This window comes from Aspergillus stella-maris (assembly GCF_047715825.1).
Source record: "Aspergillus stella-maris strain CBS 113639 unplaced genomic scaffold BDV14scaffold_24, whole genome shotgun sequence".
Lineage (NCBI taxonomy): Eukaryota > Fungi > Ascomycota > Eurotiomycetes > Eurotiales > Aspergillaceae > Aspergillus > Aspergillus stella-maris.
The window spans coordinates 188,658-213,816 of record NW_027396818.1 but is presented as its reverse complement, the minus strand read 5'-3'; the positions used below and the strand labels follow the sequence as shown (position 1 = coordinate 213,816).

General features: G+C 51.4%; 9 protein-coding genes across 9 annotated transcripts; 6 read left to right on the top strand and 3 right to left on the bottom strand.

The window, feature by feature from the left end:
- Positions 1-312: 312 nt before the first annotated feature.
- On the top strand, positions 313-8,361 carry BDV14DRAFT_189470 (SKI complex RNA helicase subunit SKI2; the record flags this gene model as incomplete). The annotated part of the gene is made up of 9 exons (XM_073771202.1): positions 313-539; positions 615-3,151; positions 3,196-4,172; positions 4,907-4,963; positions 5,038-5,116; positions 5,235-7,748; positions 7,798-7,973; positions 8,023-8,140; positions 8,192-8,361. 9 exons carry the CDS (start codon positions 313-315, stop codon positions 8,359-8,361), a joined length of 6,855 nt encoding a protein of 2,284 aa, XP_073628606.1.
- Positions 8,362-8,400: 39 nt separating this feature from the next.
- Positions 8,401-8,865, top strand: BDV14DRAFT_53736 (uncharacterized protein). Its single transcript, XM_073776983.1, has 2 exons — positions 8,401-8,537; positions 8,604-8,865. The coding sequence occupies exons 1-2, from the start codon at positions 8,507-8,509 to the stop codon at positions 8,792-8,794; spliced, it is 222 nt and encodes a 73-aa protein (XP_073628605.1). The 5' UTR covers positions 8,401-8,506; the 3' UTR covers positions 8,795-8,865.
- A 702-nt stretch (positions 8,866-9,567) lies between these two features.
- On the top strand, positions 9,568-9,876 carry BDV14DRAFT_199737 (uncharacterized protein; the record flags this gene model as incomplete). The annotated part of the gene is made up of 2 exons (XM_073773346.1): positions 9,568-9,767; positions 9,843-9,876. The coding sequence occupies 2 exons, from the start codon at positions 9,568-9,570 to the stop codon at positions 9,874-9,876; spliced, it is 234 nt and encodes a 77-aa protein (XP_073628604.1).
- Positions 9,877-10,237: 361 nt separating this feature from the next.
- Positions 10,238-11,482, bottom strand: vip1 (putative actin cytoskeleton protein (VIP1)). The gene is made up of 3 exons (XM_073776982.1): positions 11,218-11,482; positions 11,081-11,167; positions 10,238-11,020 (listed from the first exon to the last, which is right to left on the bottom strand). Exons 1-3 carry the CDS (start codon positions 11,298-11,300, stop codon positions 10,357-10,359), a joined length of 834 nt encoding a protein of 277 aa, XP_073628603.1. The 5' UTR covers positions 11,301-11,482; the 3' UTR covers positions 10,238-10,356.
- A 77-nt stretch (positions 11,483-11,559) lies between these two features.
- On the bottom strand, positions 11,560-13,596 carry BDV14DRAFT_172426 (uncharacterized protein). Its single transcript, XM_073768589.1, has 3 exons — positions 12,599-13,596; positions 12,470-12,543; positions 11,560-12,417 (listed from the first exon to the last, which is right to left on the bottom strand). Exons 1-3 carry the CDS (start codon positions 12,891-12,893, stop codon positions 11,878-11,880), a joined length of 909 nt encoding a protein of 302 aa, XP_073628602.1. The 5' UTR covers positions 12,894-13,596; the 3' UTR covers positions 11,560-11,877.
- A 1-nt stretch (position 13,597) lies between these two features.
- On the top strand, positions 13,598-15,563 carry BDV14DRAFT_172424 (uncharacterized protein). The gene has a single exon (XM_073768588.1). It carries the CDS (start codon positions 13,721-13,723, stop codon positions 15,368-15,370), a length of 1,650 nt encoding a protein of 549 aa, XP_073628601.1. The 5' UTR covers positions 13,598-13,720; the 3' UTR covers positions 15,371-15,563.
- An 847-nt stretch (positions 15,564-16,410) lies between these two features.
- On the top strand, positions 16,411-17,438 carry nscC (FAD-dependent monooxygenase nscC). The gene has a single exon (XM_073768587.1). The coding sequence runs from the start codon at positions 16,421-16,423 to the stop codon at positions 17,378-17,380; it is 960 nt and encodes a 319-aa protein (XP_073628600.1). The 5' UTR covers positions 16,411-16,420; the 3' UTR covers positions 17,381-17,438.
- A 12-nt stretch (positions 17,439-17,450) lies between these two features.
- nscB (metallo-beta-lactamase type thioesterase nscB) lies at positions 17,451-18,432 on the bottom strand (the record flags this gene model as incomplete). Its single annotated transcript, XM_073773345.1, has 2 exons — positions 17,451-18,170; positions 18,223-18,432. 2 exons carry the CDS (start codon positions 18,430-18,432, stop codon positions 17,451-17,453), a joined length of 930 nt encoding a protein of 309 aa, XP_073628599.1.
- Positions 18,433-18,883: 451 nt separating this feature from the next.
- On the top strand, positions 18,884-24,519 carry nscA (non-reducing polyketide synthase nscA; the record flags this gene model as incomplete). Its single annotated transcript, XM_073775446.1, has 4 exons — positions 18,884-19,200; positions 19,257-20,358; positions 20,406-23,048; positions 23,107-24,519. The coding sequence occupies 4 exons, from the start codon at positions 18,884-18,886 to the stop codon at positions 24,439-24,441; spliced, it is 5,397 nt and encodes a 1,798-aa protein (XP_073628598.1). The 3' UTR covers positions 24,442-24,519.
- Positions 24,520-25,159: the final 640 nt, after the last annotated feature.

The window sequence follows — 25,159 nt, the reverse complement described above, 5'->3', positions numbered from 1 at the left end:
GCCACGGCCACAACGTCAGCGGAGCGGAAAGCTCAGGTCTTGTTTCTTCCCCCACCAAGACGCCCGCCCTTCCGACGTTGGTGGTGTGTTTCAACAGGAGCATCATTTACTGTCGCTTGAATAAGTCTCGGGCCATTACTGGATAGAGCTTGAGTGTCTGTGTTCTTGCGCCCATTCAGAAGCGCGCCTTCTTCTCATCGAGCTTTAGTCTGTGGCCTGTTACAGGCCACCAACCCACGAGGCGAGGCGAGGCGTCTGCCCACCTTTAGAACTACCAACAAAAGAGATCAAAAAGCCCAAAGCTCCCATAAAATGGAGACAGTTACTTCCACTCTCGCCGAGCTCAACCTGAACTCGCAGGGGATAAGCGGCAAGAGCTTCGACGAGCGCATCGCCGAAGAGGAAGCTGGCACGTATCAGAACAACGCGCCTAGACGGCGAGCACCGCCCTCAGCTGCGGAGTTGAAAAAGGATCTCGAAAGTGATTTTCTCACGCCGTCGCCGCGATTTAGTTCGGAGTGGTTGAATCGGTTGCAGAGGTACCTAATGATCCATGTTTTTGTCGATGACGTTATGTGATCCAAATGGAGATGTGCTTGCTAACGGTCCAGCAGGAGATGGGACGTGTCAACGGACTATACCGATCTCTTTGAAGTCGTCGGTACGCAAACGCGGACAATTGTCCGGTTTGATCGTGAGGGTCTGGAGGGGCGTGTCACTGGGTACCATGAAGTGACTGTGCCTGCCAACAGTGCGAACGCGAAGAACTCGACATCCTTGCTTCGCCGACCTGCTGGAAGGGCTGATTTCGTTCGAGGTGCCGCGGGGTTCTTCCCGTTTGCTCCTGGTGGTTTGGACGGCGTTGAGGCGATTGCTGAGATGGAGGATCTGCAGGTTGGAGGGGCTCCTGGAGCTGCTCATAACAAAGGCGGCTTGGATCGGATTATTAACTTTGGAACCGAGGGATGTCTGTTGGAGGTGGCGCCTGGATTCTCGCGTGGTTTGAAGTTTGAAGAGGCAAAGTCCAAGGAAGCGAAGGAGGAGGATGAAGAGGTTGAGAACACTCTACAAGAAGAGGAGAGTAATGTCACCCCTCAGCAAGATGATGCTGCATCTGATTTGGAGGGTGGTGTGAAGATCGACGATGAAGAGTCGAGTGATGAGGATGAGGAGGAAGAAGACATTGACTCGTTACTCCCTGTTGAGTTCCCATCTCTCGAACCTCGCGCTCCTCTTCTATCTGCTGTTCAGCGAAAGGGCGGTAAGGAGTGGGCACACGTTGTGGATGTCAACAAAGAGATTACGAATTTCCACGAACTGGTGCCAGATATGGCTCGCGAATGGCCATTCGAGCTGGATACATTCCAGAAGGAAGCTGTTTACCATCTCGAAGGTGGCGATTCAGTCTTCGTGGCCGCTCACACATCAGCTGGTAAAACGGTGGTTGCGGAATATGCTATAGCTCTGGCCGCCAAGCACATGACAAAGGCCATCTATACCTCGCCGATCAAAGCCCTGAGTAACCAGAAATTCCGCGACTTCAAGAATGAATTCGACGATGTCGGTATTTTGACCGGTGATGTACAGATCAACCCTGAAGCAAGCTGTCTGATCATGACTACCGAAATTTTACGGAGTATGCTTTACCGTGGGGCCGATCTCATTCGAGATGTGGAATTCGTGATCTTCGATGAGGTTCATTATGTGAATGACCTTGAGCGTGGTGTTGTATGGGAAGAGGTTATTATTATGCTTCCCGAGCATGTCACTTTGATCCTTCTTTCTGCTACGGTGCCGAATACGCAAGAATTCGCCTCTTGGGTTGGCCGGACAAAGAAGAAGGATATCTACGTTATCTCCACGGCCAAGCGACCCGTGCCCCTTGAGCATTACCTATGGGCCGGAAAGGACAAGTTCAAGATCGTCGACTCCAACAAGCGGTTCCTTGAGACCGGCTGGAAACAAGCAGACGATATTGTTTCCGGCAAGGATAAGATCAAAGCTCAAAAGGCAGCCGAGGCTCAAGCACAATCTCAAGCAAGCCGAGGCGGACCTCAAGGGCGAGGACGAGGACAAGCTCCTGCTAGGGGTGGACAGAGAGGAGGCGCGCAGCGCGGAGCTCCGCAACGAGGCAGAGGCCAGCCAGCAAACAGAGGAACAGGAAACATTGCTCGTACCGGACGAGGTGGCGGACGTACAAGTGCGCAACAGGACAAGACCGTCTGGGTTCAGGTTGTCCAACATCTGCGCAAGGAGAATTTGCTGCCGGCTTGTATCTTCGTCTTCTCGAAGAAGCGATGTGAACAAAACGCCGACTCGCTGTCCAACCAGGACTTCTGCACAGCATCCGAAAAGAGTCTTATTCACATGACGATTGAAAAGTCCCTTACTCGATTGAAAGCGGAGGATAGAACTTTGCCGCAGATTCTTCGGCTTCGCGAACTGCTTGGTCGAGGTATTGCTGTCCACCATGGTGGTCTGCTCCCTATCATGAAGGAAATCGTTGAGATTTTGTTCGCGAAGACTCTAGTCAAGGTCCTGTTTGCCACGGAAACATTTGCTATGGGTCTGAACTTGCCCACTCGTACAGTCGTCTTTTCTGGATTCCGCAAGCATGATGGCAAAGGATTCAGAGACCTACTTCCCGGTGAGTACACTCAAATGGCCGGACGTGCTGGTCGAAGAGGTCTCGACAATGTGGGCTACGTGATCATTGTCAACTCGGGCAAGGACGAAGCGCCTCCTGCCGGCTCACTGAGAAAGATGATTCTGGGTGATCCCACGAAACTCCGGTCCCAATTCAGGCTTACATACAACATGATTCTGAACCTGCTACGTGTGGAAGCCCTGAAGATAGAAGAAATGATCAAGAGGAGTTTCAGTGAGAATGCTACGCAGGCTTTGCTACCGGAGCATGAAAAGCAGGTACAGATCTCCGAAGCTAGTTTGGAGAAGATCAAGCGCGAACCCTGTGAGGTTTGCGACGTTGACATTGCTACCTGCCATGATGCAGCGATTGAGTACGAAAGATTGACGGCCGAGTTACATCTCAACCTTCTTTCATCGCCTGTTGGGAAGCGTCTTCTGATGCCTAAGAGATTGGTCGTGTATCGAAAGGTAAGCTGGCAGTCATATATGCTCACTGCTAAGTGTAAATTAAGCTAACCACCCCGCAGGATGGATACCGAACCGCAGGTGTCATAACAAAAGACGTTGGAGGAGGCGCTAACCCAATCATCCATGTCCTCGAAATCGGAAAATTGAGCACCAAGCGTCATCCAAGCGACATTTTGCCGTTCCTCCCTGCTTTCAGGGGATTCCTGAACCCGCTGCCTGGTCGTGTCAATGAAATGACTCTGAAAGTCTTCAAGATCCCGCTCACGGATATCGAGTGCGTTACGAATACAATGGTCAAGATATCTGGCCCGACCTGGTATCTTAACATCAAGAAAGAGGCAATGAAGTTTGCAGAGAAAGAGTTGACCAAGTTGTGCCGCTCATGGACTTCGTCAACTTGGGATGAGTTGGACTGGAGCCGGATCAAGGAGCTCCATTTGCGGGACATTCTTGATAAGCGACGCGAGCAAGCGAGCATTGCCCAGGCGTGCGACTCATTGAAGTGTCCTGATTTCTTGAAACACTTTGAGATGCAACGCGATGAGTGGCAGATCAAAGAGAACATCTCGCAGCTGAAGCAACTTATGTCGGATCAAAACTTGCAGCTCCTACCTGATTACGAGCAGCGTATCCAGGTATTGAAGGATCTTGGTTTTGTCGACGAGCAGTCTCGTGTGCAGCTGAAAGGAAAGGTGGCCTGCGAGATCCATTCCGCCGACGAGCTCGTTTTGACAGAGCTGATCTTGGAGAACGTCCTCGCCGAGTACGAGCCAGATGAGATAGTCGCGCTGCTATCCGCCTTCGTCTTCCAAGAGAAGACCGAAAACGTCCCGACGCTGACACCTCGCCTGGAGAAGGGCAAGGAAGCCATCGTCAAGATTTCAGAAAAGGTGAACGACGTGCAAATTCAGCACCAGGTGCTGCAGTCCACCGAAGATATCAACGACTTTGCCAGCCAGCCCCGATTCGGACTTGCCGAGGTAGTTTACGAGTGGGCCAAGGGAATGTCATTTAACCGGATCACGGACCTCACGGACGTTATGGAGGGAACCATTGTAAGGACAATTACCCGGCTTGACGAGACCTGCCGCGAGGTGAAGAATGCGGCCAAGCTGGTTGGTGATCCAATGCTTTATGCGAAGATGCAGGAGGCACAGGAGAAGATCAAGCGCGACGTGATTTTCGCAGCGTCATTGTATATGTAGGCTATGATTAGATAGAGAACTAACTACTATATGTATGTACTCCAGCTGGGTCTTGTCTCGGACGGGTGGCTTTGAGAACCACGTGGGCAACGGCCTGTCTTTATTTTTTTTTTCTGCCAGACGAATTCGTGATTGCAAATACAGGAGTCAGCACAACAACAGTGCTGTTCTGCAGTTCCAGCCAAGGAATAGGAACATATACTTTACACTAAGAATTAAATACATTATTCTTCTTTCCCAAAGCAAATAACTGACCGAGTAAACCCTGGTTACAGCTAAACCACGAGGAAAATTCTCTTACCGCGCGGGGCAGCAGGCGGTCTGATTGGCTGCCCTAGGCGCGGGGCCAACACCGCCTGAAAATCCACGAGAAAGAAAGAAATCCAAAAGTGCCTCCTTATTGATCCTCCCTCATTATCTGGTCCTTCTTCCCCTCTTCATCTCCTCTCTTCCCCCCGCTCTGATAAGGGGTCCTTTGTTGTCTTCGTTTCTTTTTCTTATTTACGAGTTCCGACTTTGCAGCTAGGGGGATCCGTTGCTGGAGGAGCGAGATGGATGTTGCAGCTCTGCGGAACCGCATCCAGTCTACACTAGATGCCAATGCCGATATTCGACGACAGGCGGAGATTGATTTGAAATATGTATGTGCTGGGCGGAGCATCCTATTCTAGGTTGAGGGACGTGGTTGCTGACTGGTTCTTTTGTCTCTATCCAGGCCGAGACGCAACCGGGTTTCATAAATGCTCTGCTGGATATCCTGCAGGGGGAGCAGGTTAATGCCGTTCAGCTGTCGGGTATGTTTTGTTCGATGTGTTTCCGTGCGAGCTAGGGCATGCGGCGTTGCGGTCGTCAGGGACTGCGTTCCGGGCCAGTAGGATTTCGGCTTTACTAACCAGGCGGTACAATCAACAGCGGGTGTTTATCTGAAGAACCGAATCAACCGGGGCTGGTCGACCCTTGAGGACAGCCCTCTGCGCACACCTATCCCCGAGGACGAGAAACCTGGTTTCCGCGAGAGACTTATCCCCGCCCTTGTTTCTACGCCCCCGAACGTTCGCGCCCAGCTCGTCCCCCTCCTTCAGAAAATCCTCCAACATGACTTCCCCGAACACTGGCCCGGGTTCTTGGATATTACCATGCAACTGCTCGGCACGAATGATGCGGGCTCGGTATATGCTGGTCTTCAGTGCTTGCTCGCTATTTGCCGCGTATATCGGTTCAAGGGTGGCGAGAAGCGGGAGGAATTCGACAAGATCATCGAGCACTCGTTCCCGCAGTTGCTTAATATCGGATCGAAGCTCGTGGATGAGGAGAGCTTGGAGGCGGCGGAGATGCTCCGCATTGTAGTAAAGTCATACAAGCACGCGATTTACTTCGAGCTTTCACCGCACCTTCAATCGCACCAGGCGACAGTCGACTGGTGTACTCTGTTCCTCAGAATCATCGCGAAGCAGGCCCCAGCGAACTCGATGATGGAGTCCAAGGAGGAAAGAGAGCTTGCTCACTGGTGGAAGTGCAAGAAGTGGGCGTACGCCAACCTCAACCGTCTCTTTATCAGATACGGCAACCCCACGACCATGTCAAAAACGAGTACACCGGATTACACTGGATATGCCAAGGCATTCATCTCCACATTCGCACCGGAGATTCTCAAGGGTTACCTGCAGGAGATCGACAAATACGTCTCTAAGGGCCAATGGCTGAGCAACCCTGCTCTTTCCTATAGTTTGATCTTCTTCGAGGAATGCGTTAAGCCCAAGTCGATGTGGGATCACCTGAAGCCGCACATGGAAAACCTGATCGCCCATTTCGTTTTCCCTATTCTATGCCAGAGCGACGAGGACATTGAGCTGTTCGAGACGGACCCATCCGAGTATCTTCACCGAAAGCTCAACTACTACGAGGAGGTGTCGGCGCCTGATGTCGCCGCTACGAATTTCCTGGTTACCCTGACCAAGAACCGCAAGAAGCAGACCTTCTCGATCCTTACCTTTGTCAACGGCGTCGTTAGCAAGTACGAGGCCGCTCCGGATGACCAGAAGCTGCCCAGGGAGAAGGAGGGTGCTCTGCGTATGATTGGATCTCTGGCCTCCGTGATTCTGGGCAAGAAGAGCCCTATCGCCGACCAGGTCGAGTACTTCTTCGTTCGCCACGTCTTCCCCGAGTTCCGCAGCCCCCACGGATTCCTTCGCGCGCGTGCGTGCGACACCCTGGAGAAATTCGAGCAGCTCGACTTCCAGGACCCCAACAACCTGATGATCATCTACCGGAATATCCTCGAGTCCATGACGGACTCTGAGCTTCCTGTCCGTGTTGAGGCCGCTCTCGCTCTCCAGCCTCTCATTCGTCACGATGTCATTCGCACCTCCATGCAGCAGAACATTCCTCAGATCATGCAGCAACTTCTCAAGCTCGCCAACGAGGTCGATGTTGATGCTCTGGCCAACGTCATGGAGGACTTTGTCGAGGTCTTCTCCGCCGAGTTGACGCCTTTCGCTGTTGCTCTGAGTGAGCAGCTGCGCGATACCTACATGCGTATTGTTGGTGAGCTTCTGGAGCGCAACGCTGCCAAGGACGAGGAGGACACATACGGCGACTTCTTGGACGACAAGAGCATTACGGCTCTCGGTGTTTTGCAAACAATTGGCACATTAATCCTCACACTCGAAAGCACGCCCGATGTTCTCCTCCACCTCGAAACCATCCTCATGCCCGTCATCAGCATCACCCTCGAAAACAAGCTTTACGATCTCTACAACGAGGTCTTCGAGATCATCGACAGCTGCACATTTGCCTCAAAGTCCATCTCCCCGACAATGTGGCAAGCCTTTGAGCTCATCCACAAGACCTTCAAGGCTGGCGCTGAGTTGTACCTCGAAGACATGCTCCCCGCGCTCGACAACTACGTTGCCTACGGCTCCCAGACAATGGTCCAGAACCCGGCCTACCTTGGCGCTGTTGTCGGCATGGTTCAGGACATCTTCCGTGACGAGAAGGTTGGCGGTGTCGACAGGATTTGCGGATGCAAGCTCGCCGAAACCATCATGCTCAACCTGCGCGGCTGTGTCGACCAGTACATTCCCGTCTTCATTGAGCTTGCTATGCGCGTCATCGACGCTGGCGAAGCCCGAACGAAGTCCTACCGTCTCCACCTGATGGAGATGGTCATCAACGCCATCTACTACAACCCTGTTCTCAGTCTGCAGGTTCTCGAGTCCAAGGGCTGGACGAACAAGTTCTTCAGCGCTTGGTTCTCTAGCATTGATGGCTTCAAGCGCGTCCACGATAAGACGCTGTCTATTGTTGCTATCACTTCGCTCCTTACCCTCAACCCTGCCGATGTTCCCACTAGCGTTCAACAGGGCTGGCCTAGGTTGTTGCAGGGAGTGACCAGGCTCTTCCACACATTGCCTGCTGCTGTTAGGAGTATGTATACTGCTGTCTTTTAACTTGACAAGTTGCTAATTATTTATAGACCGGGAAGACGCCACGAAGGAGTCCGACTTCCAGTACGAGGATGAGGATGAAGATGATGAGGGCAACGACTGGGACGGTGAGGTCGAGTGGACGGAGGGTGACGAGGCCGAGGTCGGCCCCGAGGGCGACATCCCTGACGAGAGTGCCGCTTACCTTGACTTCTTGAACAAGGAGGTTAGTCAATTGAACCCTGTTTTCCTAGTCCAAAATTAATTAGCTCCAGGCCCAGAAGTTCAGCTCTTTCGCTGATGATGATGATGACGAGCTTGATGAGGAGAGCTTACTCGAGACTCCTTTGGACAAGGTCGAGCCCTACGGGCTTTTCAAGCAAGTGTTCCTGAGTACGTAATTCCTGCCCTTGCTGGTCTTGAGTCTGAACTAACAAGTAACAGACCTGCAACAAGAACAACCACAACTCTACGACAACCTAACGAACATTCTAAACGAGGAAGAGAAGAAGATCATCGAATCCGTGTTCCACGAAGCCGATGCTAAGGCCCTGGCCGCCGCCAGCAACCAAGCCGCCGAACAGGCTGCCCTCCAAGCCAACGGAAATCAATAGATTCCGCCGTGTTCTGGCATTGATGAATGAATGCCCTGGTAGTCAATTGATGAGACATGAGACATCGACTTACGAGTCGCTCAATCACGTCTTGATGGCTTGATGACTCCAGACGCAGACACAATTATAGTCTATGATATAAAAGATGCAATGTCGGTTCGGAGTCTCGCTTTTTGGTTGGTTGGATTGGACACACCTGTTCAGTTTCCTATGGTCTCGTCACCGGCACTAATAAGTGTTAGGTGCGACCATCGCCGCGGCAGCTTCTGGCTCTGGCTCTGGCTCTGTCGATAACGTGACCTATGCTTGTTGTTCCTTCTTCTCAGGGTTTACCTACGTACTTAGAACGTTCTGTCGCCAGATTTCTTTTTCCTATTATTCTTACCTCCTTTTCTACGTTTCCTTTTGTCTTTCCTTACCCGCTCATGAATGACAGTGACAGTATTGGCCCCTTTTGCATATGTTATTGGTAACGAATTTTGTCTTATCATGTCAACTGAGCTGTCTTCCGTTGTTAAAAGTCCCCCACGCATTATTATCGCTGATCACACCTTATCCATCCGCCTACGCACGCTTCACCCCCAACTCCCAATTCCCGATTCCGAGTTAATAATGAATCGCTTCCTTCCTATACTTATCCTTGCATGAGCAAAGCATAAACGATTTACTCTGATCTTTAAATGCCTTGCGATACGCGAGCTTCGAACGGGTTTGTCAAGCCGGGCATCTGTGTACCGGACAGTTGATGTCAGATTATCACGTGACCTATAGTTGAGCATCACCAACTAGCTTAAGCACACTTCAACAAGTTACTCCTGCCCTTCGATAATCAACTAGACTAGTCTTAATGCGTGCTCTCGGAGTACAGTTTCCGGAGTACTATAGCCCAGGAAGGTGGAATTGCACCTGGTGGAGCAAAACATCATGGACGAGAGCTCAGACCCGCAACGTCATAATGACCGCAACAGCGAAGGCCAAAGACGTGCCTCGATGCCGGAGACAGAGCTATAAAGCTTGCTGTTCCCTTGCTTGACTTGAGTAGTTCGATCTATACCAATTCTTTACCACATTAATCTACCATCAAGGTACGCTCTCACCATCTTTTTTCCCGACTTACCTGGCACAAAACAACCCTCTAACCCATATCACAGATCCTCTTCCACCTACCTCTAAAACCACAACCACCCACTAAAAAAAGCAACCAAAATGTCCGCCCCCTACCCCGGCCGCCAATCTCCACCCCCCGAGCGCCAAACCGGCGCACAAGAGAACAGCCCGCCCGCTGCCGGCCGCGGCCCCTCCGACGACGCCCACAAGCAGGCCAACGCGCAGCAATCGCAGGACCAGCAGACTGCGGGGCTGAGCAGTAACCCCAAGCACCCGCTTGAGGAGCTCGAGGAGGCGAAGTTTAGGAAGGGGACGGGGAACTAAGTCCCTGGGGATGAAGTGAACTGGATTGAATGATTGTGTATTCTACTTAGCCCTGGATGGCTTGATATGGTTATGATAACATGAAATTGAAATATAAATGGCCGGAGTTTCTTTGTAAGAAGTTAATTGTCGAATACATAGTAAGCTTGATCTTGATTCAAGAGTTGGTGAAGGTTTAGTATCTACATACCGCTCGGGTTGGAAAGAAGAAGGTTGTGGTTGGAAGGATTCCTGGAAGGTTGCGCCCAGTAGGCGCTCTGGGTTGGACAGCTGGGTTGGACTCTTCCATTGCTGCAACATGAGTACCGAAAGTTGAGACATCCACATCTCTGGGATTGATAAAAGAAATCTACAGCTACTGTCAAGTGTACACTCAAAAAGAGTTGGCTCAAATTATCATCAATTTGTAAAGCTTCTGTCCCAGACAGCTAAGGGAATTTATCCACAGGAAGAAAACAGAATGACATCATGCTAGAAACACAGTCGTGGTCATAAGAACGTAACATAGCCAGTCATCAGGATACAGTTTTTTCAGATACAATGTTGGGTATCTTGAGATCAGGCTTAAGCCTTCTCACCGGTAGCGGGAGCAGCCTGGTCAGGAACGACACCAGGAGCAGGGGCAGCAGGGGCACCAGTAGCAGGAGTCTGAGCGGCAGCGACAGCAGTGGCAGGTTCACCCTGACCCTCCTTCTTCTCGCTGCTCTCCGTGTTCTTACCGCCCTTCAAGTCCGCAAGTCTGCGCGCCTCACTGTGGATATCCTGGACCTGCTTGTTGGTCTGGGAGTAGAACTGGCGCAGCTTCTGGCCGGAGGGTGTGCCGAGGGCCTTCTCGAAGTAGCTGTGCAGTCCGCGCCAGCCCGTAGCGGCCTTTTCACTGATCTTGTAGCTCTCGTCAAGGCCCTTAGCGCGGTCTGTAGCGCCGGTCTTCTTGTCGAAGTTGCTAAGGACGCTGGTGAAGCGGGATGAGAAGCCGTGCTTCTGGTCAATGGCAATGGCGCGTTGCAGAGCTTGATCGGAGATGGTGTAGCCATCGGCGAGATACTCGGCCAAGATACGCGAGCGGGGCTTGTCCTCCTGCTCGAGGTCATGGTGGTTCTCGTCCTTGGCGTCTGCGGCGGAGGCGGTTTGGGAGCCGGCAATGTCGTCGAGGCTCTGGGCAGCCTTAACTGTTACGACGGAGGGGCCGAGCTGGGTTTGGTCGAGGAGAAGGGCAGTTTTGGCGGCGCTGGAAAGTGTTAGATTGCGCTTCATGACGCCATGAGTTGGTGGTGCGGGGTAGACTTACGCATCCTTTTCAAAGGTCACGGTCGCCGACTTGGGAGCGTTGGCCTCACCAGATGAGGGAGTAACGGAGATGTGAGTGATCTTGCCGCTGCATAATTGTTAAGAGCTGATCTTCCACTGCTGCAGGAGAGTGCATACCAGAAGCTGAAGAAGTCCTGGACCTCCTTGTCAGAGGTGGCAGGGGCGATTCCAGAGACGTGAACGGTGGTGTGGTCGGACATGATGATAGTTGATTCTGAGTTGAGGATGATGTACAGAGTAGATAGCAACAAAAGATTCGTAGAGTAATTGATTGTGGTCTGATGAACAGGTCAGGAACAGCAGTCGCGGGGTATTTATCCAACGGTGACGCATGACGCCACATCCTATGACGTTGGGCTCAGCCACAGTGGGGCCTTTAGCTTGTGATTTTATTTAGCATACACAAACGTCAGGTTGCTGCATTCTGCATTTATGCGGTAGCCTAGGTTCTAGCCTCTTCTAGCTTCTTGTGCCATGTAGATCATGGTATGTAATTTCACATGTCAGAACTTGACACAGTGCTGCTCCACAACGATCTTGTATAGGTATTGTGGCGCAGACGACAAAGAATGCGCCTATCGCGGTGAATAGATTGATAGCGGTGGAGGTCGAAAAATTCTCAAAAGCTATACTGCAAGAGTGACTGGAGCTCTACTACAACGTGTCGAATGGCTACTTGCTTTTCGGGGTAGCAATATGGGGCCATTCTGGAAGTTTTACCATGAATGTGGCTAATTGCCTGAACTATATTCTGATACATCTGCAAATGATACTCAGCTATTCTTTCCCAGGCCGCTCCTGAGTTTTCTTAACACTGAGCTCAAGCTCAAGAGCCTGTATGCGCCTCCTCAGCTCCTCATTTTCATTCAGAAGAGACTCCACATCCCCCCTCGGAGTCATGTCATCCAACCGAGAGCTACCCAGCCCTAGTCCAGCCCCCGACGGTACTCGCTGCTGTGAGAGTGAAGATCTTCGAGGAACGCGGGAACTATGAGTGAGATGTGCTGACGCATCCCGTCTTCGTTCTTGAGGCTGCGATGTAATCGATATTAGACTTTGGGAGGGCGAGACGATAGATGGCGGTCGGCCTCGACCATTTTTCCTCGATTCTTGAATCACAGGGAAGTATGAGCCACTTAGGCTTGACGAGGAGCGATGTTGTCTCGAAGCTGTGGGGTATATCGGACCGGGAATATAGGGTGAACTGTGGAATGCATCGAGCGGTTCGTTTAGGGTGGTAGAGGTAGACGAGGCTGTTGAGGCGACGGAGGAAGATTGGTGACGGAGGAGGGACAGTTCTCGCGAGAGACGGTTGACCTAGCATAGAATCCATTAGAAGAGCTTTCAGAGGTTAGCTATCGGTCCTCACCATCGCTTCTTGTTCCTGCTCTAAGATGGAATGGATGTCGGAAGGTGAGAGGGGCTTCGGCTGCCGTAAAGGTCCTGCATTCATGTTAGATCAACCCCAACTAAAGTTGAACTTGACGTCGTAGCTTACCAGACGTTGCCCTTGCGCGAGCATAACCTCCAGCAGCCTGGTTCTTAGCATCCTCGCTGCGATACACTGAGATCGCCGGCGGATTCATTGCTAACGATGGTCGAGACGACAGTGATGATGCTCTCGAGGATCTAGGCTTATCTGTTGCAGCCCGGCGCCGGGTTTTGGGCTGTGTAAGAGGGGCTTCGATGAATTCTGGGGACATTGTGATGGTTGTGATCTCTGAACAGGGAACAAGGGAGATGGAGTTGGAGGGTGAGTGTGACAATTCTGACAAGGGGAAAGGCGCCTTCATCTATCTTCAAGGGGTCGCCGGGAAGAGAGATGTGAGTCCATGATGTGTCGGACAGGAAACTCCAGGTCAACCCCTTGATGATTAGAAACATGCCGGAGTCCAGGCATATCGATCAACAAAGGGATGCATGAGACATGTCAGCAATTTTAGTGGTTGGCTTTGTCCGGCCGCCATCAAAAGCCTCAAAAGCTCTGGCCAGAGGCCCGGATGGCAAGAGCGCTGAGAAATTAGTGTGTCCTAGAGAGTACTCGACTATAATTATAGCTCATTGATGGAATACTCATGCCAGCGGTGCTAATTCTCGCAGTATGTCCAGAGCTTGAATAGCTCCAGACGAATTATTGAGTGCGGTGATTGTCATCAATAATTATATGCAAGCCAAGACATATTTCCTGCTGGTTTGCAGTTCTGCGCACCGAGAGTAAGCGAGCCTCAGAAATGGCTTTCCATGCTGGGAATATCGTCTTGCATTGAACTGTCTATGTATAGATGCAGATCGGTCAATCTCGAAAATTGGCAGTCGACTAACAATCTCATGACCATTTCCAGACATAACTAAATACTGAGCCGGGTACAGCTAGTAATCACGAATCTCATCAGAGACTGCAGTGGTAGAGTGCATGTGGTGTGTCTCTCTTGCTGCAGGAGGACAAAACAGTCACGTGACAGATAAGCTCCCCACGATCTACAACCAACAAACAAACATCCAACATCCCCAGAATGATGACGACAAACCGCAACATATTTGTGTTTCAGACCGAGCGTTTCCTGCGTCAGAGCTAGCCAGAGCTCTCAATTGTAGATCACAACCCTTCTCCTCGCCCCTCATGGCTTCGCAGTCTCGAAACGACTGTCCAGCTTTCAGTTCCACCTCCACCTCCGACATTCCCCCCTTCGCAAAGCTTCTCGCTCCTTACATCAAACCTCGCCAGGAAGCTCTCCGCATCCGCCAAATCCTCACGTCCTACCTCCGAAACCAAATCACCTTCGCAGACAATGACTCCGAACACCCAGACTGTCACGCCCAATCGCACCTCTCGTTATGCGTCTCAGATAATGCGGTGACGGACGTGAAGCGGATTCCGCCGCAATTGACAGGTCTGAGAAGAGAATATCTACAGGCGTTACAGGCGAACGTTGCTGCAAGGAGACAGAAGCAGTCGATTGAGGAGAAACTCGCCGCGGAGCGCACTGAGTCGAATGGAGCTGTTGTAGGCGGTTCTGGAAATAGCGACAGCTCTCTGGAGTTGCAAGCTTACCTTCGACTTGTTCGCGATCGACGCCGGCATGCAAAACTTCAAGTCTTCGAACATTATTTGAATGAGTTACGGACGCGCGATACACCTCGACCGGACGATTTCGAGAACCAGCAGGGCAAGAACCAGCTACCATTGCCGGAAGAATTCGAAGATGGAAACCAGGATACTAGCGGCGGAAGTGATATTGAGGAGCTGGTTCACAAATTGGAAAAGGCCGTGATACTAGCGAAATCACAGTTGAACCGGGAGAGGCGGTTATATGAGGAACTGAAAGCTAGGAATGCATCTAAAGGACCCCAGGAGGAACCTTCACCCTCAGTGAAAGCCGCTGCCCTCCAGCAAACCCGAAACGAGCTTGTACACTGGGTTGAGGAGAAGATCGTCGGCAGTGAGAGCAGCGAAGGCCCAGTGGAGGAGCTCCCCGCCGAAGAGATCGAAGAATCCGCTCGCATTCTTGAAGAGCAACGAGTACGAATCCTACAACAATACGCCGCATACACAGATACTCGCAAGCAATTACTAGAAGCAGCGTCTCGAGCATGCCAACCCGTCTCAACAGCATCTACAAAACCTCCCTCACGACCGCCGAGCCTACAAATACCTCCTAAAGAGGAGGGTCCCTCAATCGAACCCTTACAAGTCCTCACCTACGCTAGCGCCATCCTCCAACCAGTCTCCAAAACAAATCGTTCCCTCGCCCTCCAAAAATTCTACCTGTCGGGTATGCTCGCTAAAGAAAAAGCTACAACCCTACGCATGCTCAATCGTCTAAGCGACGAAAGCCACCTCCTACCAGAATACCCTATTCTCGCGCGCCAACCGCGCTTCAAGCATGCCGCTACAGCGCTCAATTCCCGAAACACAGCTGCAAACCAGCCTGACCCCGCGAAACAAGATGCTATTCTTAATATGACTGAGGCATGGGCGTTTGCGTCTTCCGCCGCTGGATCAAATGAGAAGGAGTACGTCGAGCAGAAGGTGGACGATGGCAATGAGCGCGCGGATGAGGCAGAGAAAGAGATGCAGAAGGTATATAATCTGCTGAATCAGGATTTGGAAGAAGCGTTGAATGATGGACAAGATGCAGATGGGAAGGACGGAGATCTTTGGGCAAATGAGGCTCGATCTACGATGTCGAGCAGGGGACGGAGCTTGCATGAGAAGCGCTTGCGGGGGCCCTGGACGCAGTTTAATGGGAGTGTCGGTGTTATGGAGTGATACCTAGATTATAGATTATAGAACATCGGAAGGCAGATGTACACCACTTGATGCCTTTGATATGTTTGTCTGTTCCGTCACAGGCGATGCGATAATACGATCACCATCGCCACTACCATTGAGTCTCACATTAACATGCTAGAACTACAACCCTCAGTTCACCTCCTACCTATCTATCTACATGATACCCTCCGATCTGCATATAATCTCTATAAAAACGATCACCCCCGAACATGTTACACATTACACACCGGCACATGGACTGAGCGTTGTTTACCCCATTGGCCTTAGCAATCTTACTCCTGTTTCCTCGGAGTGAAGGATACCCTCCGCTAGCTCCATTATACTAGGTATTGCAAAGCCATACGTCAGATGCGGCTACTGTCTACTTTACCTAGTATATCTTCCAGATATCGCTAGTTGTGGGAAGAAGTGCCGATATCCACGACCGAATTGAAGTGCATGCAACCTCGCCATGGGTGATCCCTGGGCTAGCCGTACCGGATACTTAACGGCGCTTCTACAGATCCTACCTTACCTTGCCTTGCCGTCTAGCTTAGTATCCGATATGCAAAACTGCCGTCCGGGTCTTAGTCCCTTTACCACTTACTAGGTACCTAGGTATAGGTAGTTATTTGTTTTGTCTCGTGATAATGGACCTCAAGTACCTACCCTGGCTTCATTTTCCCTTCCAATCCAGGACGCTGAGCCCATCACCACCCCGACGGCGCCGTAACACACCTCAACCAGGATACCAAAATGCCAATCAAGTACCCAATCCTAATAATTGGCGCCGGCCTCTCCGGCCTAACAACCGCCCGTCTCCTAACAAACTCCGGTATACCAAACATAACGTTCGAAGCCTCCCTGTCCAGAGGCCAAGGCTACGCAATCTCCCTCCGAGACTGGGGCTTCAATGCTCTACTAAAGTCACTCGGGAACCTGCCTCTCTCCTCCCTAACACGTGGTGTTGCACCTGATAGAGCTTTACCGGGTGGATGGGGCTGGCTCGACCAAAGCTGGCGGAATAATCAGACCGGGGAGGTGATTATGATACCTCCCAAAGAAGGGAGAGAAAGGCCAAGTATCCTGAGAGCGAATAGGGAGGCATTAAGGGCTTGGGTCGGGGATGCAGGTGAGGAGGAGGTTGATGTTCGGTATGGGCATCGGCTTGTGGACGTCAAGTTTCAGGAGGAAGACGGAGAGAGAGTGGTAATAGCGACATTCGACAACGGTGCCAGTTATAAAGGGTCTCTGCTCGTTGCTGCTGATGGAGTCCACTCAGCTGTGCGTTCGATCTTGCTACCTTCCGTGATGCCCGAGATCCTGCCTGTCCTCGTTTACCACGGGGACTTCCGCCTCAGTCGTGAAGAGTATGAAAGTATCATCCGTCCGCACAGCGGTGAGAGCACGATTGTCGCGGGCGTAGGCGACGGGTTTAACACGCCTATAACAGTCTGCAACATCACCAATGACACAGTGCACATGGACTGGACGTACTCGCGGCCTAGCATCGAGAACGATCCGCTCTTCAACCCAAATATCACCTCAGAAGAAGCAAAAGTTATACCGGACGCACTGATCGAGGAAATCAATAGTCGAAGATTGGGCGAGCCATGGTCGCTATTCATCAATGGGGACGCGATGAGGAGACATAGGGTGTTCAATTGGCTTGTGAGGTGTGTTTCAGTTGAGAGGAAGGATTTGGATAGTTGTCTTGACAAGAACGTCGTCTTTGTTGGAGATTCGTGGCATGCGATGCCAATTTTTGGAGGCGAAGGAGGGAATCATGCGCTTGTTGATGGGATTGAGTTGGCGGGCAGGTTGGTGGAGGTTGTTGGGAGGAAAGAAGATGTGCGGGAAGCTGCGAGTGCTTATTACGATAAGGCTTGGAGGCGCTGTGTTGAAGCTGTGCGACGGTCCAAGCAGAGGTTCTACCAGCTGCATCGACCCATCAGTGAATGGGTTGAGATTGCTGAGAAGCAGAAGTTGGCGCAGAAGACTGCTTAGGTCTTTGTAGCTTGTAATATAATTACTTATGAGATTGCAGACTAGTATAATCTAACAGCACAGCTATCTATCAATTCCGTTGTCGCGCACTGATAAACCACCTCCGTTTCGAAGCAACCCCCGGCTCAAAGCCGATCAACCCGTCTTCAGCCAGTTTCCACAAGACCTGGAGCAAGAAGGGTGCGAGAGCCTTCTCGACCTCATCCGTAACTTCTCCATACATAGCAAATATGATCTCATGCAGCGTCATGCCACCCTTGCCTCGTCCTTGCATAATCATCCTGCTTTCATCTAGTATCGAGTAGATTTGTTCGACGCGAAACTGTCTGTGCTTGATATACTCTCGCATCTTATCCGGGAGGTCGTCAATCACTGCCCCGTGCGCCGGGTATCCTAGCGGACAACGCAGGTCTGCCATCTGTTGCATGCTTGCCATGTATTGTCCCAAGTCCTCCACGACTGAATATCCATGACCGAGCACATTATCGCCTGTAAAGAGAGCGTTCTCTTCCTCCATCAAGAAACACATATGGTCGGCTGCATGCCCCGGGGTGTGGACGGCTCGGAGCGTGGCGCCTTCAACGCGGAAAATCTGACCGTCGAGGATGTTCTTCTGTCCGGTGTCAGGTCGATTCTTATAGATGCGCGAGGACATATCTCGATTCCAGTCTATGAGATCGGATACTCCCCCCGTATGGTCGCCGTGCCAATGTGTTAGGAGGACATGGGAAACTTCTATATCTCGCTCCTCCAGGACGCGGGTAATATCACGAATCCAAGAAGGCATGCCCTGGTTAATCAGCAAATGCACTCCGTTTGAACTGAAAGAGCATATAGCGTACCTGGCCCGTATCAATCAGTATACGGGATCTGCCTGTGCCAATAAGATATGTGTTCGTTCCTTGAAGCCGCATTGGCCCAGCATTGCCGCCCAAGACTCGAACGACTCGATCAGAGACATCCGTCACAACAGGTAGAGTAGGTATTGTGTTTTCCCGACCAGTTAGGTATTCATTCCAGAAGTCCTGCGCAAATGGTATTCTGAACGCCATTTTGGGAACTGATAGATGCCATAGGTATACCGAGAGTAGGAATGTGATTCGAGTCTGTAATATCGGGATACCCTCTGCTCTTCGGCCTCCTTGCTCGCCTTGTGACGGGTCATAACCGGGCATATTTTATGGCCCTAAGCGCAGAGGGAGATTAAGTGCCGAGCCCGCCAGAATCCAGGTCAGCTCGTGGTGAAGGCCCGACCAGTCGTTCGTTTCGTTGCTAAAAGTCCCCGTATGGCGTTTTACACAGCGTCGGCGTCTCATCACGAGTAATAAGCTCATCAGAATTTGCGAAAATTCCCGCGAGTGCGGGCCTTTTGACCTCGATAAACAAAAGTATCAAAAGCCCGGATGTATCTGGCGATGTCGCTCTGTAGTGATGCGATTCTGCCGCCGGTTCTTCGCTTCCAGCCTCAACTCGATGAGCGTTTGAGCTCGACAACTAGAGAGAATGAAGGACAACAAGCATAGCGAGAAACTACTCTTCTTCGGAAACGAGTTTCCCAATGATGATCTAAAGACGCTCTTCAGATGCATGATCCGGCTCAGCAAAGACCGCCGATTTCGGCAGTTGGCTGCCTTTCTCGACGAGTCAACTCTGGTCATCAAGAAAGAAGTCGCGGCACTTCCACAGTCGTTGAGAGATCTTGTGCCACACTTCCACTCGCTGTTACCTCTCACCGAGCTTGGTGATTACCGCCAGGGCCCGCTGGGGGCTGCTATGGAGAGTGCCCTTTTGACTGTGCTGGAACTGGGAATGTTCATAGGGTACCGCTCCTTCATTTGATTGATCTCAAAGGTAGAGACTGATGATTGTGGTTTAGAAATTATGAGGCCGAGGGGCTCGATTGGGATTTGTGGGAACACAACACTACCCTTGCCGGTCTAAGTATTGGTTTATTGGCGGCTGCTGGTGTGGCCCTGTCTACCAACTTGGCAGAAGTCGTTCAAAATGGTACAGAATGTGTTCGCGTGTCTTTTCGACTTGGAGTATATGTCAGTGGGATGTCTCAGAAATTTGAGGCGCCCCAGGCGGACGGTACTGTATTGAGCTGGGCTCATGTGGTCACTGGAGAGACGAAAACCGCCGTTCAAGACGAACTGACACAATACAACTCAGAATCCGGCACGCCAGAACTGCTTAAGGTCTTTATCAGCGCCGCTGATAAAACATCAGTTAGCGTAAGCGGTCCACCATCGCGCATCAAGGCTTGCTTCGGGGCTTCACACCTCTTGCGGTATTCCAAGTCGTTCGCCCTTCCGGTATACGACGGCCTATGCCATGCGCCGCATTTGTATAACGAGGATTCAATCAACGCAGTCATAAACAGCGCCGAGTCTCTCATCCCAGTTTCCCGGCCCGTGCGCCTTTCTTTGCACTCGTCCAACACCGGCCTGCCTTTCCCCGCCGGGACAGCTGGCGAGCTATTTCAGGCAATAGGTACAGAGTTGCTCACTGGTACGATCTATCTTGACAACATCACCGACGGCATCATCCAGCGCATTGCCAGTCTTAATCCCAGTCATTGCCGGATCGAAACGTTCCGCACATCAATCGTTTTCAAGAGCATATTGGCGGCTATAAAGAATGAGCTCCCAGACTTGGAGATAAAATTAATCGACTTGATTCCATGGGCACTGAAAGATTATGGCACCCATCAACCTCGTTCGTTTGCCCAATCAAAGCTTGCTGTTGTTGGAATGGCTTGTCGTATGCCGGGTGGTGGCAACGACACTGAGCTTTTCTGGGAGATCCTGGAGCAGGGTCGAGATGTTCACACGACAGTACCAGCGGACCGCTTCGACTTGTCAACTCATTACGATCCTAGTGGAAAGACTGGTAACGCAGCGACGACCCCTTATGGTAACTTTGTCGACAAACCGGGCTTGTTTGATGCTGGGTTTTTCAATATGTCGCCGAAAGAAGTATGTTTTCCACTCTCGTTATCAGACCTCAATACTCATAGACATAGGCGGAGCAAACAGATCCCATGCAGCGTCTTGCACTGGTCACAGCATATGAGGCGCTAGAGATGGCTGGCCTTGTTCCAGGACGCACCGCCTCGTCTGACCCGAAACGCATTGGCGCCTACTATGGGCAAGCGAGTGATGACTGGCGAGAACTGAACGCCTCTCAAAATATCGGGACATACGCAGTGACAGGTGGTGTGCGTGCCTTCGGCAATGGACGCATAAACTATTATTTCAAGTTCCCTGGGCCCTCCTTTAGTGTGGATACAGCCTGTTCCAGCGGCCTTGCTGCTGTTCAGGTTGCTTGTTCAGCTCTGTGGGCAGGTGAAGCGGACACTGCCCTCGCCGGTGGTTTGAACATTATCACCGATCCAGACAATTATGCCGGTCTTGGTTGTGGCCACTTCTTATCTAAGACAGGGCAATGCAAGGTTTGGGACGAGACTGCCGATGGTTACTGCCGTGCCGATGGTATTGGTTCTGTGGTCATCAAACGGTTAGAGGATGCAGAAGCAGATAATGACAATATTATCGCTGTGATATTGTCAGCTGCCACGAACCACTCAGCCGAGGCCATCTCAATCACCCATCCTCACGCTGGTAATCAGAAAGACAATTATCGACAGGTGATCGACCTGGCTGCTGTCAATCCATTGGATGTGAGCTTCATCGAGCTTCACGGGACAGGGACCCAGGCCGGTGACGCAGTTGAATCCGAGTCTGTGCTGGATGTTTTTGCGCCCCGATCACCAGCTCGACGCCCTGACCAGTTGTTGCAGTTGGGGGCAGTGAAGAGTAATATCGGGCACGGGGAGGCCGCAGCAGGTATTGCGTCGTTCCTGAAAGTGCTGCTAATGTACCAAAAGAACTTGATCCCTGCCCACATCGGTATCCATACAGTAATGAATCCGACAATTCCCAAAGATCTTGAGCAGCGCCGTGTCCGACTGACTCAGACAAACACCACCTGGCCACGCCCGCCAGGCAAGAAACGGATAGCAATGGTCAACTCATTTGGTGCCCATGGTGGCAATACCACCGTATTGTTGGAAGATGGTCCCGAACGGAAGAAGGACATTGTCCGGGAAGAGCGATCGACTCATACAGTTGTAATCTCAGGCAAGGCCAAGAAGTCTCTCCAAGCCAATATCGCAAATCTGGCGCTCTTCCTAGAGCAAAACCCAGACACTGACTTGGCCAATCTGTCATACACAACCTGCGCGCGTCGCATGCATTACAGTTTGCGAGTCGGATTTGCCGTCTCGAGTATCACTGCGCTGCAAGAGTCGCTGCGCAACGCTTCCACGAAAGAAGGACTCGCTGAGGTTCGACCAGTACCAGGAGACGTTCCACCCGTTGTTTTCGCCTTTACCGGACAGGGGGCGTACTATCAGGGCATTGCTCGTGAGCTTTTTGATACATTCCCCTACTTCCGAGAAGAAGTGCTACAACTCGACCACGTTGTTCAACGACTGGGGTTCCATTCGATCCTCCCAGTCATTGACTGTAGTGTTGGAGAAAGCCCGTCAGCAGTTGTGACACAACTCACTATTGTCGTGATCGAGATTGCTCTGGCCCGACTTTGGACTCTTTTGCTCGGTCTACAACCAAGTGCCGTTATCGGACATAGCCTGGGCGAATATCCCGCGCTTGTCGTGGCTGGCGTTCTATCCGTCGCGGACGCTATATTCCTCGCCGGGCGGCGTGCTCAGCTGATTGAGAAGTTCTGTACTTCTGGCAGTCATGTCATGCTCTCAGTGCGTGCCTCAGCATCGAATATCAAGGAGCTGTTGGGCAACGCAAGGTATGAGATATCCTGCCAGAATACGCTCACTGATACAGTGATTGGCGGAACAAAGTCCGATATTGAAGCTGCTCGACAAAAGCTCGAATCCAAAAGCATCAAGTGCGTACCGGTGGATGTCCCATATGCATTCCACACCGAACAGGTGGAACCGATCCTTGACAGTCTAGCCCGGGTGGCTGAAACTGTTCACTTCCAAGCACCTAGTATACCCATCCTATCGCCCTTATTAAGAAGCACAGTCTTCGATGGGAAGACGGTCAACGCTAGCTATTTGACGAGAGCCACTCGGGAGCCCGTCGACTTCGCTGGCGCGTTGGAGGCAGCTCAGGATCTTGGAATGGTGAACGACCGAACAGTATGGGTCGATATCGGGCCGCACCCGATATGCGCTGGCTTTGTGCGTAGTCTTATACCAAAGGCGCGCGTGGCCTCGTCCTGTCGGCGTAACGAGGATAACTATGCCACAATGGCAAAGAACCTTGTTACTCTGCATCTAGCCGGTGTCACTCCTTGCTGGGCCGAGTATTTCCGTACTAATGAGCAGGCATACACTCTGCTCACTTTACCCAAGTACGCCTGGAACGATGTCGACTATTGGATTCAATATATCGGAACTTGGACGTTGGACAAGGCTCATCTGAAGTATACTGGAACGAATGGACCGCCCGTTGCTCAAGCACCGGTATCAAAACTCCGGACATCTTTGATCCATCAAGTCAGGGAAGAGACTATAGGAGACGGCACGGCAACCCTCAAGATTGTCTCTGACTTACAACATCCTGATTTCCTCGAAGCTGTTCATGGGCATCAAATGAATAATTGCGGCGTAGCAACATCGGTAAGTCAAGACGTCTGTTTCTGTTGAATCAATTGTGTCAGCTAACGATTGGTTTCAGTCAATTTGGACCGACCAGGCTCTGACAGTCGGAGAGTACCTGTATAAAGAACTTGTCCCCGGGAAAGATGTATATCTCAATGTCGGTGAGCTGGAGGTCTTGCACGCTACAGTGGCCAATCCTGCCAAGAACGTCACTCAGCCTCTATACCTCGACGCCCACCTAGATTTATCCACGCAGCGAATGTCCCTTGCATGGTTTAATGTGGATCCAGCAACTGGTGAAAGAGCTTCCGAATCTTATGCTTCGGGCTCTGTTCGGTTCGAGAGCGACGTCGAGAAATGGAACACTGAATGGGACCGCATGACGCACTTGGTACTCGGTCGAATCGAGGCACTCGAGCGCATGGCAACAGAAAGAAAAGCAAGTACGTTGTCAAAGTCGTTAGCATATGCCTTATTCAAGAATGTGGTCGACTACGCGGACCGGTACCGAGGCATGGAACGTGTGATCATCAATGATTATGAAGCTTGTGCAGATATAACGCTCATCCCAGAGCGCCATGGCGTCTGGCACACGCCGCCACATTGGATTGATAGCGTCTCCCATCTCGCTGGTCTCGTCATGAACGGCAGTGCCGCGTCCAATACGCGGGATTTCTTCTATGTCACACCCGGCTATGAGAGCTTCCGTTTGACCAAGAAATTGGAGCCCGGTGCTCAGTATCAGAGCTATGTCCGCATGTTCCCGTTACCCGAGGACCATATGTATGCTGGTGACTTGTATATCCTTCAAGACAACCAAATTATCGGCATGGTTGGTCAATTGATGTTCCGCCAGGTGCCGCGTTTGCTTATGGATCGATTCTTCTCTGCCGCAGCAGCGTCAAAACAATCAATGTCTACTTCTGCCCCCGCCGCTAGCCGCGCTCGTACTCCTGCTGCGACACCAGCTGTCAAGACTACCCCGGCAGCTCCACCAGCAGCTAAACCAGCAACAGTATCGCTTATAAATGGCCAAGCACAAAGCACAAATCAGGCTTCTAGTCCACCTCAAGCAGAGAAGCAGTCAGTGCCAGCAACAAACGGCGTCAAGACACCCGCAGATGAGAAGCCTGCCAAAGCAGATGAGGAGGGGCCAAATGGCACAGCTGCTGAGCCGGAGATCTCTGGTGTAGTAGGTCAATGCTTGCAATTGATTGCCAATGAAACAGGTCAGGGTGTGAAGGACCTGACAGCCGATGCAACTTTCGTGCAATTGGGAGTGGATTCGCTCATGTCACTTGTGCTTTCAGAGAAATTCCGTGCAGAGCTCGGTTTGGAGGTCAAGAGTTCCCTTTTCTTGGAGTGTCCGACAGTTGGAGAGATGATGGAGTGGTTGGAACAGTATTGCTAGGTTATTTAGTGTAGCTCTGTGTTATATTAGCAACGCGTATTAGATTGATTTTCACACTTCTCGCTCGGTAGGCCGCATCATACTGCTCTCTAGTTTGACGAATCCCTGTGAGATCAAGTGCTGGTGAAAGCGATGGGCCTGGCATCCCCTTTACAGCGGTAAACAGGGGGAGGGACCCGAGTCTGCCAGGAAGGTTTTGGAGCACAAAGTTCTCATTCTGTGTCCCATGAGGCGTCTTGAATTTGTCTTGTGAGACGTTGACTAGCTTTTTTCACGGCATCATCTACCGGGTGCTGAATGACAAGAAGAATAATGAATTGGGATCGTGGATACGGAGTAGTGCAGGTGGTGTTCTGAACTGGACTGCCCGAGTGCCTTCCTTCTATGTCAGCGCACGTGACTGTCTGAAGTATACTACACTCCGATGTTTCGCCAGCTTGGCTCTACAAACAGCGTCCGTCCGTGGAACTGGGCAAGCACTACCATGGATAACCTCTCAAATTTATAGAACCCGTATGCCTGTCTCTGGGTCAATTGACCAGCCTTCGAAGCAATTTGCAGTCATTGGGAATAAATTCAAGTAACGATCTGCTCTTCTGCCGATAAGAGGGCGCTATACTTGAATAGGAAGATATTCAGGATGTCTGGCCCAGCAAATAGAAGAGCAGGAAATGTCTTACCTAATGACAGGACCGGCCCGGCAAACCACGTGAGCACA